The 13,559-nt window shown below is 40.7% G+C and overlaps 2 protein-coding genes across 12 annotated transcripts in view; one reads left to right on the top strand and one right to left on the bottom strand.

The window, feature by feature from the left end:
- The window catches only part of CCDC15 (coiled-coil domain containing 15), a 69,739-nt gene that overhangs the window by 51,630 nt on the left and 4,550 nt on the right, over nt 1-13,559 (bottom strand). For 4 of the 6 annotated variants that reach the window (XM_067751437.1, XM_067751440.1, XM_067751441.1 and 1 more), the window contains exons 1-4: nt 8,915-9,054; nt 8,365-8,553; nt 2,830-2,991; nt 2,109-2,300 (exon numbers count right to left, since the gene is read on the bottom strand). In XM_067751437.1, the coding sequence (XP_067607538.1) occupies nt 2,109-2,300; nt 2,830-2,991; nt 8,365-8,544 (534 nt within the window). In that variant the 5' untranslated portion in view covers nt 8,545-8,553; nt 8,915-9,054. Of the gene's footprint in view, nt 1-2,108; nt 2,301-2,829; nt 2,992-8,364; nt 8,554-8,914; nt 9,055-13,559 lie in introns of those variants that run through there. The other 2 variants (XM_067751438.1, XM_067751439.1) reach the window with 2 other exon arrangements.
- The window catches only part of HEPACAM (hepatic and glial cell adhesion molecule), a 27,817-nt gene continuing 22,692 nt past the window's right edge, over nt 8,435-13,559 (top strand). Inside the window, exon 1 of one of the 6 annotated variants that reach the window (XM_067751448.1) lies at nt 8,435-8,727. In XM_067751448.1, the coding sequence (XP_067607549.1) occupies nt 8,625-8,727 (103 nt within the window). In that variant the 5' untranslated portion in view covers nt 8,435-8,624. Of the gene's footprint in view, nt 8,728-8,921; nt 9,422-13,559 lie in introns of those variants that run through there. The other 5 variants (XM_067751446.1, XM_067751443.1, XM_067751444.1 and 2 more) reach the window with 5 other exon arrangements.

The following is a 13,559-nucleotide window of genomic DNA, read 5'->3' as shown; positions in this document are numbered from 1 at the left end:
CCAAAGTTTTGGAGCTGTGATGATGAAAATACCAGTTAATAGTAGAAAAATAAGTAAAGAAGAGAGAACACATGTAGAGACAGGATGACCAACTCTCAGTTTGCCTGAAACTGTCCCAAAGGAGTTAGTGCTTGAACTCTGCCTCATTGTCTAGTTCTTGGCGACATCTAGTGGATAGAAACTGCAACAAAAACAGTAAGATTAAAAAAATTTGAGCATCTATTGTCATGGTGTTGAATGGGCAAAAGTTTACAGGCTTAAAGTAGTTTAAGTCACTGAACGTTCCTCAGTAGTGCATCTTCTTTTAAGAAAAAAACAGGGTTGGGAATTCCCTGGCTGTCCAGTGGTTAGGACTCCGCGGTTGTACGGCTGGGGGCACGGGTTCAATCCCTGGTTGGGGAACTAAGATCCCACATGCCACAAGGCACAGCCAAAAAAAAAAAAGAAAAGAAAAAAACAGTATAAAAACTTTTTAGATTTGGGGAACATTTAAGGCTTTTCATAACATGATTTTTTCCTACCCGTCTAACCTCATTTTCTGTTGCTTTACCCTGTACACTATCAATTAGAAAGGTTCCATCACTTATTAGCAAATATATTGGGTTGGCCAGAAAGTTTGTTTGGGTTTTTGTAAGCTGTTACAGAAAAACCTGAACGAACTTTCTGGCCAACCCAATACTAAGCTCATTACATATTCTAGACTTTTTACTATTCCTCCTATCTCAAAGTTCTTTTGAATTTACCAATTAAATTCAGCTTACCAATTCAAAATACACAGCTCAATTCCACCTCTTCCAGGAATTCTTCCCAAACTATTTCCTTGGAATTAAAAAAATTTTGAATTTCCACTGCACAAATTTATCAACAATGCAGCAAATATCTCCATATTATTATCTAATAGATTGGGGGTCTACCAACTTTGTTTCTCTACTTGGAAATATAAACCCATGAAAGGTCCTATTTCACACATTTAGTATCCCTACAATGGTTAACAAACACAGTATATTCAAATATCTGTGGACTGATGTGTCCTATTCATGTATCATACAAATGAAGTAAAGTCCTCACTACAATGGAATTTATAGCTACCAGTAGCATGAAAGCAAGGACTGTTATTCTGTCTCAGTCAATGTTCTATCCTTTGCAATTTCTGCGGTGCCTGGCTCAATAAATATTTGCTCAGTAAACTGTTCATAATCTTAAAAACGAAAATGATTATAAAAATGATCACTACAAACCAAATAATGACAAGAAAAAGTCATAGTTTGGGCAGAGAGAAAAATCTTTTTAATAAGTATTTCAACATAACACGTGATTATAAAGCTTTCCCTATTTATACTAACAGCATAATCAGATTTGCTTCATACTTATGACGAAGTATGTCAGCAATCACACAACTTTTATTTTCACATAATCATAATTTTCCACATTTTTGTTCTCCTCTCACTAACCCTAGGATTACATTTTAAAATGATAAATGAAGGATTATTCCCACAGAATAAGAGTTGAAGAATATGATCAACTGGACAAAAGCCTGGGTACATTATGCAGGGTGGAGGGGGGTACTGATTAGATGGCATCAAGTGATTTGAGTGGATAAATCTACTCATGGTGGTTAATTTTTAAATATTCGTTATGTAAAGTGAGTCACTAAAAAGTTACATTAAAAAATTCTGAATATGTTAATTTAGAGTTTACTATATTATCACTTGACTTATAGATCAATTTATGGTGATAATCAGATTGAGGGACAGAAAAAAGAAACAAAAATAATCTTTTGTCCATATGCCACAAACTGAGAGTAACTTACCCATAACACAATTTCAGTATAATTGAAAAATCTACATTCTTTGACCTAAAGCTCTTTCTAATAAGTTTTGAACTCTAACACTTTGGCACCTTTCTTTAAATGATTCTTAAGTGTCTGACCAATAAATATAAATTTAAAATATATATATAAAAATAAACATCATCCCACTATTCCCCACTTTACAAAGGTAAAAAAAAGAGGAGGTGGCAAAAAGCAAAGTTGAATGTGACACCTCCTCATCTCTACATCATAGCCTAAAAAAAACCAGAGACATAAAATAAAATGAATATATACTTACAGCCTGGGCTTGTTGTTGGAATAGTTCATTCTGATTCTCTCTATCTTCTATTCCATCCTCAAGCTTCCGGGAAGGAGGTAACCTAGCACTTCCAATAGCAGCATTCAAATGGTTTGGAAAAACACTTGTTCTTTTAAGAGTTAAGTTTGCTGGATCTGAAGAGTGCATGGCTATAGAGCCTTCTTTTTCTGCCTACACAAAGGAAGAAAGAGTGAGCTTCCCCCAGTCAAGTGCAATCAAATAATGTCTACCAGCAGCCCAAAAGCTTTAAAACCGGGGTTGGGGGGAAGGAGGGGAAAACTTTAGCTGGTAAAGAAACTAACATTTACCAGGCACCTACTACGTGCTAATATTTTACATTATCTAATTCTCAAAACAACACTGGGAAACAAGTATCATATCCCCATTTCACACATAAAGAAACTATAGTCGAGAGAATTTAAGTAATTAGCCCAAGGTCACAAAGCTAGTAGGCAGCAAAGCCAGAATTCAAACCCCAACCCCAAACTCTGACATTGTTTATAACTATTTGGTGAAAGCAAAAGAGGGAATCAGAACAACACAGGAAACAGAAACAACAGTTTCTCTATATACAATCTACTGCCCTCACTAGTAAATCAGATTATGCGAAGCCTGGAATCAAAAGAAAGTGATTCTGTCATTGCCTAATAGCATTTCTCATTACAAGCACACTTCCCATTCAGTCTTTACTCAGGCTCACTTTTGAACTTACGGCTTCATAAGACCTCTGAAGTTGTTGCTTTTTTCTCAGCCTAATTTGCTGATTTACTCGGCGTTTGACTTGTCTCTGAAAATGCTTCAGAGCTTCTTGTTTCTTTCTTAGCTGTTCCCTTAGCTCTTCTTCAATCATATATGCTGAAGTCTTTAAAGATGAAAGACAGAAAATAAACTTACATGTCCCATTCGCTTTGCCCATTAGGACTCTGTTGTAAACACAAAGCAGTCAGAATACAGCCCTGAAAAAATAATTCAGTTCTACAACCCAAAATTCCCCGTACAGTAAAGAAATCACAGGAGTTCAGAGCTGATAATCTAGACGTAGCTAGTGAGTACCAAGAACTTAAACCAAATCACAAACTAAAAATTGGAATCTGTGAGCACTCAAATCAAATCTTAATTTTTCATTGTACTGAGAACTAAAAGTATCTTCATTAATTCTGAATGAACCAATTCAAACCTACATTATGTTACATTTTCTAAAATGAGTAAAATAGTCCAGATACACCAGATTGCTCGCCACTCACCCACTATGTCTTATTATAAAATGAGAGTTAGGCTTCATTTTTAACCTAGCATGCCCTTCTTGCCACTTCCGTCTAGAAAAGGCCTACTCAGTCAAGACCATCCAATACCCATCTAGTACCTCTCACTCTTATTAACGTTGAGTACAATACTTCTTAACTCCCCCGTTAGATTACGAATGCTTTGAGGGCAGGAAATGTATTTAATTCTCCTTTGTTTCCCCTATGGTATACAACACAGAGCCTTGAATACAAAGGTACTCAATATTTATATAATTGATTAATTCCAGAACATTCTAAACAATCTGGAACATTTTATCACATTTGAGTCCTTGATCATTGTTTGCCTCCTGTAAGTGCTTTGAATAACAAACTGATTATAATAACAGCAGTTACCATTATTAAAGATCTATTATGAGATAAACACTTTAACTACCTTGTATCAATGAATCCTCAAAACTACCTCCAATACTAGGTATTCTTACCTCTTATGTTAAAAATGAGGAAATGGGGCTCAGAAGGATTAATCTGTAGTAGTAGTCCAAGATCCTACAGCTGGCAAGTAGCAGAGCTAGAAGTTTCTCTGACTCCAACACTTATGCCCTGTACTGTACTGCTTTTCTCTTGACTATGTCTCTCTTCCATAAGGAATCTTCATATTAAATAAAATCATCATACCTCCTATCTATCCCTTCTCCTAATGCAGTGATTCCAAATTCTAATTCTGAGGGGTGCCCCAAATTATTTCACAGACAGTCATTAAATTCTCAAAATCAAATGAATTGAAGTTCCAATTAAAATTAAAATTCCCAAGAAATCTATCCCATAAACTATTCTACAAGAGTATGTACCATAGGAGTAGAGTGTACAAGACAGATATCAATGAATAATTAAGTAAAATAATTCCAAAGTAGATATATATGTAGTAAAGCCTGAACAAGTGACTCAAGTTAAGTCAAGACCCAGACAAATTTAAGCCATTCTGCCTTTCTTTTACTCCCATTGTCTCTGTCTGCCCTCTTTTACTCGCACCTTGAGATTATCAAACGTCTTATTGAAGTGCATGACTGGTTCCAAATTGCGGATCTCAAGAGTAAACCAAAGATAAGATTGTACCATAGAAACATATTTTAGAAACATATTTTTCTTAGCAACACTATTGTGTAAGACAACCAGAACCTGAAAACACTTGTTCCATGGGACGTTAAGAGGTTCCCAGAATCATATAAACTTGAGAAATACTGGGTTAAACAAAAGTAAATAGTCGGCCCTCTGTATCCACAGGTTCCTCATCCTCAGATTCAACCAACCATGGACGAAAAGAAAATTTTCCAGAAAGTTCCAAAAAAGCAAAACTTAAATATGCCAAGCACAGGCAACTATTTACATAGCATCTACATTGTATTAAGTATTGTAAGTAATCTAGAGGTGATTTAAAATATACAGGAGGATGTACACAGGTTATATGCAAATACTATGCTATTTTATACAACTGCTTGAGCATCTGTGAATTTTGGTGTCTGCAGGTGGGGGAAGTGGGGGAAGAGGGGGGTCCTGGAACCAATCCCCTCTAGATACTGAGGGACAACTGTACTGTTTCAATTGTACTACCAATTCTTCATAGCCTTTTTGCACCCTATAGACTATCCAAGGGGCAATATAGAATGAAGTGTTTCTCAGGACAGTCAAAGAATACATTCGGATAATTTATATATGGTGGAACTAATAGTTAGATTACATAGTCCTTAGTCTCCAAATATGATCTCCCCTTCTGCCCCCAATTAATCAAGCCTCCCAGTATATATGCTCTTGTGTAGTCATCTCCCATACTGAATGTAGTCTGACTGTATACTCAATAGACTGAGGCACAAGTGTTGGCTCCATGACTTCCCAGGCAAGGTCATAAAGCAACCTCCACCTAGGGAAGCTCATACTAGCCAAGCAGAGAGACCATGTGGAAAGAGGAAGATGTCCAGCCAGCCCTCAGCCATTCTACTCAGCCTAGCCCAAGTGCCAGATATATGAGTAAGAAAGCCATGTAGGATATTACAGCCCAGCAGATGCCAGATAAAGAAGAACCAAGAAATCCAGCCACCAGCCAGAATCCAGTCAAGTTGTCCCAGACATCATCAGCTACTGGGGTCACCCCAACTGAGGGCTCAGACACTGTGGAGCAGACAAGCCATCCCCACTGTGTCCTGCGCAAATTCCTGACACACAATATTGTTTGCTTTATGCCATTAAGTTTTAGAGTGGTTTCTTATGCAAGAGTAGATAATCAGATAAATTATAAAACAATGCAATAGCTATATATGCTGATAGGAAAGCAGTACCCTTGGATGATAATTTAATTAAGGGGCAGTCTCAAACTATGGCATTTATAGGAATTCTGATGGCTCCTTGAAACTTAAGGACAAAAATGATTAGGCATTTCCCTTTAGCACAGACATGAACTTAGGGTAACCAAGCTTTAGAAGTTCTGAGCTGACAAGACCTACGTCTGTTAATAAGAGTGAATTCCCCAGGCTGTATATGCTAAAGTGATAAAGAGTTCTATTAGATGCTTGATCAAATTGCCTTTGACTGGTAATGACCAGAATTTTTTAAATGAAGGAAAGGAGACATGTTTACACATGCTCCAAGACTTTAATATTTTGAGTTGATATATGGGAATATGTGATGATTCTTTTTAACACAGAAAATCTTGGTCGTTTTTAGATATTTTTATGCTATTGATATTATAAAGATATCATAATATGGGCAATTAAAAACAGGTGTCAATAATTTAAATACCAAAATACCTTTGTACCAAATCTTACTGATTCTTCTGGGATGTTTCTTACATTTATCCCTTTTCATTTCCATTTCAATCCCCTTTTCAAGGCTTTCCCTCTACATTACTTACCATTAAAATCTTGGTGCTATACTTCATGCCTAAATTGTTACCATTACAACCCAATTTGTCCCTCAGGAGCCAATCGCTCCTTCATTTTTTTTTTTTTTTAACATCTTTATTGGGGTATAATTGCTTTACAATGGTGTGTTAGTTTCTGCTTTATAACAAAGTGAATCAGTTATACATATACATATGTTCCCATATCTCTTCCCTCTTGCGTCTCCCTGCTCCTTCACCTTTAAAAATGTTAAAGCAGGACTTCCCTGGTTGCTCAGTGCTTAAGAACCCGCCTGCAAATGCAGGGGACATGGGATTGAGCCCTGGTCAGGGAAGATCCCACATGCCACGGGGCAATTAAGCCCGTGCGCTACAACTACTGAGCCTGCACTCTAGAGCCCGCAAGCCACAACTACTGAGCCCGCGTGCTACAACTACTGAAGCCCGTGTGCCTAGAGCCTGTGCTCCACAACAAGAAAAGCCACCGCAATGAGAAGCCTGCTCGCCACAACTAGAGAAAGCCACACGCGTCAACGAAGACCCAACGCAGCCAAAAATAATAAGTAAAATAAATAAATAAATAGTTTTAAAAAATAGAACTTAAAAAAATGTTAAAGCAATTTATCTAATCAAAACACTATTTGATCATGAAATTAATTTGTAAATATTAAACAATGAATGAAGTCAATCCCGTCTCCAAAATTTCCTGTGGTTCCCTACCACTCCTATTTTCCACAATCCTATCAACCACCATGCCCCTACTAGGCCTTCCACTGCAATCAATCTAACCTACCCTTAAATCCTAAATATATCTTGCTTACTTCCTACTCTCTCCATTCTCCTTAATTGGAGAATCATCCTCTTTCTTTCTGATTATCCAAATTCTTCATTAAACTTTCCTGGGTCACATCAATTCAAAACCATATCTTTCTTCGTTAAGTGCTATAATAGTCTTAGCACTTAATCATATACTACTCAGACTCAAAATCCTTTCTGGAAATAGCATAGTAATAAATGAATGCTTATGTATATACATCCTTACAGACATAAATAAAATGAATGAATACATGCCATTGCACTGCTATTTAACATTTACTTGAAACATGTCTCATTTCTTCTCTGAGATGAAGGACCACTATGAGAACCTACCTCATACTTTTCAACTCATGTTCAGCACCTTGTCTATACATTCTGAAGATCTTCAAACATTCTGTGCATTCCATAAATATCTACATGCTCCATCAGGAAAAGTAGATATGTAAACAACTTACTATAAATATAATGTGGTATTTATAATAATAAATGAACCACAATAATATATGAACAAATAGCTAAGGAGCACAGTTTGGTGAAAGACAATCAAAAATCTTCTTACCAAAAAGGAAAAAAAAAATCTTACAAAATTGTCCTCCTGTGTTAATAGCTACGTAAGAGAGTTGTCTGACAGGCATGTATGTCAATTTGCAAAAGTTTCCCTTCATCTGAAATGCTCTTCCCTTTCATCTGTACTTACAGCACTTCCATTCTTTAAGGATTAACACAAACTATATTACCTCATTTACTCATTCAACAACTATATCCTGAAGACTTGCCATATGCCAGTACAGGAATGAACAAAACATCAAGATCCCTGTCCTCATGGAATTTACAGTTAAACTTTCTCGGAATCCCAATCAGAATTAATCTCTTTCTCCTTTATTCTCCCACTGCATCTGAACCTGACTGAATCTCCATTACAAAATTTACCATAAACTTTAAGCAATCAATGTTACATTAACTGTGGTCGTCATCCCTACTACATTGTAGAGTGTTTGGAAGACAGTGCCTATGTCTTGTGCATAGAAAGCAATCAAGGGTTTGCAAAGCAAACTGAAATATATATAGGTAATAAATATTTGATTATGCCGACTAAAGCTGCAGCAAGTTTCGGCAGATACATATTTGTTCTATAATCCTAATGCAAGAACATATCTATTTATGACAGAATAGAAACGGCATCCCCAGACTGTTCATCTTATCTGAGCACCAGGGATTTGAGAAGGCTAAGAAAAAGAAAGATGGAGGAAGAACCCCACCATACTTGCATCAAACTGACACTCACAGATGCCGGGACTGCTGAACTATCTGGCGGGGCAGGCTCCACCCATGCCCCAACGGGTACTATAGCCTGGTTCCTCTCAGCCAGCACTGCCAACACGTCCTTGCTCTTCAGGGGGTTTAAAGCCAGGGGCAACTTTGCGGTATTTCGAAGCTTCTTGATGGGGGCCATACTTCCTGGCATCTATGACTCCTGGTTAGGAGAGAGGAAAAGCTTAAAATCTTCAAACGACCGCCTTAAAAGCTCAACCCCCTAACACGCGTATGCCACAGGCTTCTGAAAAGGAGAGAAGCCTTGGAGGAGGCAGTAGCCTGACAAGGATACTGGCGAAGAAGGAAGGAAAAAGGAAAAAAGGGAAAAGAAGGGGTAAGAAATAAAGGAAGGAAATGTTTAAAGATCGCTCTCGGAAAGGAACAGGGACAAGAAGGGGGAGAAACAAGAATCTGAATGAGAGAACGAAGATTGTGCCAGTGGCGGCAAAGCGATGCAGGAAAGGGAGGAAAGAGCGTAGCAGCCGGAGGGCAAGGGGGCTGGGAGGGTGCGGGGTGGGAACCTGGGTCTGAGGCAAAGAGTCCGAATAATCGGTGTCCGGTTATGGGGGGAAGCGCTGAACGCCGGGGAGTCCCGGACCAAAGAAAAGCCTGTTTCTCAAGCCTCAGGGTCCCACTCCTGCTGAGACTGCACCGGCCTAGTATCGATCGCGGTTCGCCACGGATTCAAGCTACCACTGACACCAAAGGACCCGCCTTCGGTAAACCGCCGCTTTGGAGGGGGCTGCCCCGCCCCGCCCCGCCCCTCGGCGGCCTAGTATCTGCCTCTTCCGGGCTTGTGTCACCTCCCGGAGACGGGAAAGGCGTGAGGGGCGGGGTTTCGCGCTCCAGAGGTTCGTCACTTCCGCTTTGTCTCGCTGTATGGGCGGGACCTATAAACGCGCGTGGAACTGGTGGGGCACGGGTGAGTCCGCGTGGGCGCTGGGTAACAGGCGGGCGGAAGTGTCGCACACTGGCCGTGCCTCGCGTGTCCCGGCGCTGGGACCATCCCACATCCTTCAGGAAAAGAAGTATGTTGGGCCGAAGAGCTGATTGGGCAGGGCAGGGGACCAATTGAGGGAAGCACGGGAAAAGGATGGGAGAAGGCGGGCCTGGCAGGGCTTTCTTGAGGAACGAACTAAGCCAACAGTAAATCATACTGATGTTTGTACACCTCGCTACGTTAACGGAGCTCTTTCATACCTGTTCTTGTATATAAACATCGCAGCCTCGTGAGTGGTCTCCCTGTCTGCTTCCAAGCTTTGCTATAATTCTCGGACACTTCGCTATTATCCATGTGGAATACCCATTCGTTCGTGTAATATATAATTGAGAGATTTTTATATACCACCACTGTTCTAGGCACTGGAAATATATAGCAGTGAACAAAATAGACATATATCCCTTGTTCATGGAATTGACAATGAGAAGTAACCAAATAGACTAATGAATAAGTAAACAAATGTGTCTGGTGCTGATAAGCATTGTAGAGTAAAAGCCGAGGAAGAGGATTAAAAGTGTGTTGGGGGCTTCCCTGGTGGCGCAGTGGTTGCGGGTCCGCCTGCCGATGCGGGGGACACGGGTTCGTGCCCTGGTCCGGGAGAATCCCACGTGCCTCGGAGCGGCCGGTCCCGTGGGCCGTGGCCGCTGAGCCTGCGTGTCGGGAGTCTGTGCGCCGCAACGGGAGGGGCCGCGGTGGTGAGAGGCCCGCGTACCAAAAAAAAAAAAAAGTCTGTTGGGGGGTGGGGGAGATGCAATTTTAGATAGGATGACCAGAGAACACTTCACTGAGGTACTTTTGAGCAAAGACTCCAATGCAAAATTCCATGAGGTAATGGAACAAGATACTTTAATTTTCACCGGAGAGTTTTCCAAAAGAGTGTTCCAGGCAAAAGGAACAGCAAGTACAATCACTCCAGTGTGGGTGCCTGCCTGGCTGAGAAACTGACCCTGGGGTTTTCCAACATTAAAAGCCTGGAAAGAAAAGGGAAATGCAAAGAGATTGGGAAGGATCAGCCAGTAAGCTAAGGAAGAAAACCAGGAGGGTGTGATACCTTGAAAGCCAAGTGAAGAATGTGTTTTGTTTAAGAGAACCAACTGCCTATGTTAAACTCTGCTGTTAGGTCAAATAGGATGAGGACTGAGAATTTACCATTGGATCTAACAATATAGAGGTCATAGATGACTTTTATAAGAGCGGTATTTTTAGAGTAGTTTGAGAGCAAAAGCCTGATGGGGTAGACTTAAAAGAGAGGGTGAGGAAGAACTGGAGACAGTCATTTTAGACAATTCTTTCAATGAGTTTTATTGTAAAGGGACACAGAGAAATGCGTAGCTGAAAGGAGAGATAGGATCATAGGAGGATTCTTTAATATTGCAGCACATATGTTTTGTTGATGGGAATTGTCCAGTAAACAAAAGAAAACTGACAACGCAGGAGAGAGAGAGGAGAATTTTTGTATCTATGTCCTTAAGTGGGCAAGAGGGAACAGGATCTAGTGAACAATTGGAAGGATTGGCCTTAGATAGCAGGAGAGAGAGAGTTCATTATAACACTAGCAGTGAAAATAGAATATATACTGGTAATTGGGTAATATGGCAGTGGGAAGTTTTTTCTGATTCCTCTGTTTTCTCTGTAAAACAGAATTGTCGCCAGCCTACAAGATGGCCTCTGATGATCCCCACCTGCTGGTATTCACACCCTGTGTAGTCCCCTTTTACACTGTACCAGAGTTGGTCTGTGTGACAGATAGAATATGGCAGAAGGGGTGGTATGTCACTTCAGAGATGAGGTTATAGAAGACACTGTGTCCTCTCTCTCTTTCTCTATTGTGTGTGCGCTCTCTCTCTCTCTCTCTCTCTCTCTCTCTCTCTCTCTCTCTCTCCCTCTCTCTCCAGCGTGCACTCTGATTCTTTCCATCTCTTACTCTTGCTCTCACTCAGATCACTTCCTCTGGGGGAAGCCATTTATGTCATGGGAAGTCACGTGAAAAGGCCCACATGGCAAAGAACTCAAGGCTCCTGCTAACAGCCAGGTGAATGATCTTGGAAGTGGATCCTCCAGCCCCAGTCAGGTCTTCAGAGGCTATATAGTCTTGGCCAACAACTTGACTGCAATCTCATAAGAGACCCTGAGACAGACGACCCAGCCAGAAACTGTATGAGTTAATATTTGTTGTTTTCAGATGCTAGATTCTGAGGTAATTTGTTACACAGAGAGAGATAACTAATACAAATAGAAAGCAAGTTCATCAATTAATAAAATAGAGGAAGAGGCGTTGGAGGTTTGAAGAAGGTATAAAATAGTCATCCAGGAGAGTAGAAGTATGAACTAGAAACATGTACAATTGCCAGACAGCCTTAAGGACCCATGTGAGGTTCATGATTATGAATTTAAAGTGAGACTAGTCAGCATGGTTGAGTGTTTTCCTTCAGTTTCATGGTTACAGGCATAGCCATAGGTAGAAATTTTACTTTTAACCAGGGTTGAGGTTTTACCAAACTATTACTCTCAGACAAGAAAGGGGCAAGAGAGTTAATGTTGAGCGCAAGGGAGTGATTAAATGACTGACCATGGAATTTAAGATAGATAACATGGGAAAGGATAACAAGTGGGTAAGGGACCTTGTAAAGTTTGTAGGATCAAGAGATTGTAGGCTCCAGTGGGGATCTAAGGTTTGTTAGAGCAGGATACTAGAAGGAATGCACTGAAAAAATAAGAGGTGGTGATCCAAGAGTGGGATGCTTGAAACTGCAGATATTGGTACTGTCAAAGTTTATGGTATGACCAAGGGAGGGAGTAGGAGAACAAGATTACTGGAGAAGAGGTCATAGAAATGAGGGCAAGAGCACTGGATGGATTATTCCTGAGGTTGTTGAAATCACCAAGATACATGACCAGAAGAGTGTTGGCGAGAGCCAGGAGCAACAGTCTTCAAGGAATTTCAGGAAAAGACCTGGAGGTAGATGAGTGTAGCCTGGAAAGTAGCGAGTGACGTAGTCTAACATCAGATTCAAAGCAAGAGGTGAAGCTGAGAAAAAAAGGAGCTCCCTTTTTATAAATAATAAAATAAAAAATAAATGGTTTGTAAATAGCACTGAGTAATCAAGTAACAAGAAGGAAACCCATCCCACATCCACCCAGAAGGGTGAGGAGAAGAACATACCACTGGAGAGGGCCAGAGGGAGATTGATTTGTACACCTCCATACATACACACACACACACACACACTCAGAAGAAGTGTTATTAGGTAGCTCCTTGCTGTCTCTAACCCTCTACCTCAGCTCTGTGCCTCCCACTAGCTGCTGTGCCAGTGGCTTCATATGAATATATACTCTCGTATGTCTAGAGAGATCACATCTTGGGCCCTGCACCCATTTTCTGACGTTTTCTCAAGGCTTATCTTCTGTATGGCCAGAGTTTGTTTCTCAGCAAGGGAACTGTTTGCTTAGAACTGTCTGTCTTCTTCAGAAACTCGAATGGGTATTGCTGGCAGCAGGCTTGCGGCCCTACTCCAGAGCACTCTTCATTGGGCTGATGATCTCTGATGTGTGTGGCTGGGGGATCCCTGGCCATCTCTGCACAAAGCCCTGAGTCACTGGGTCTCTGGCAGTGGTCCACCCCACACAGAACTCAGAAATGTGCTGCTTGGTCGTCACTGTCCTATTTGTGGCTGACTGACACCCCCCACCTGTAACAAATTAGAAAACTTGGTAACCTGTTCGTCCTAAGGGCCCATCCTAAGGAGAACCTCTCTGGAAGTGGGAAAGCTGCCTATTCCCACTCTCATGGGATCTGGATATCGGGATCCTCAGGCAGCTGAGTCGTACCCTCTTCCACTCTCTTTCCCAAATGTAAGCAGGATTCCCCAGGGCTAACAGCCAATGTTCTGGGATGTTTCCTGAAAGTTCTCTTTGTTCCTCCTCCTCCTTACCCACCTCACAGAATAACCCTTCTAACTGGAATAATTGATGAGGGTTCTTCTGCTTGCCTGTGCACGATAAGTTTCTGCAGCAGCGTTTCATTGTATGTGGCACTAATAGCAGATCGTTCTGGTTGTCTCAGTGGCACCTGCTGTACTGATCTTTGCAAAAAATTCTCTAATTTGTCATGGATGCAGAAGTCTTTCCCCTTTCTGTTGGTGAGTGATAAAAAAAAAAATTAACAA

The sequence above is a fragment of the Pseudorca crassidens genome, chromosome 9, assembly GCF_039906515.1.
Source record: "Pseudorca crassidens isolate mPseCra1 chromosome 9, mPseCra1.hap1, whole genome shotgun sequence".
Taxonomy (NCBI): Eukaryota; Metazoa; Chordata; class Mammalia; order Artiodactyla; family Delphinidae; genus Pseudorca; species Pseudorca crassidens.
The sequence above is the reverse complement of the archived record's forward strand: the minus strand, read 5'-3'. Positions and strand labels throughout refer to the sequence as shown.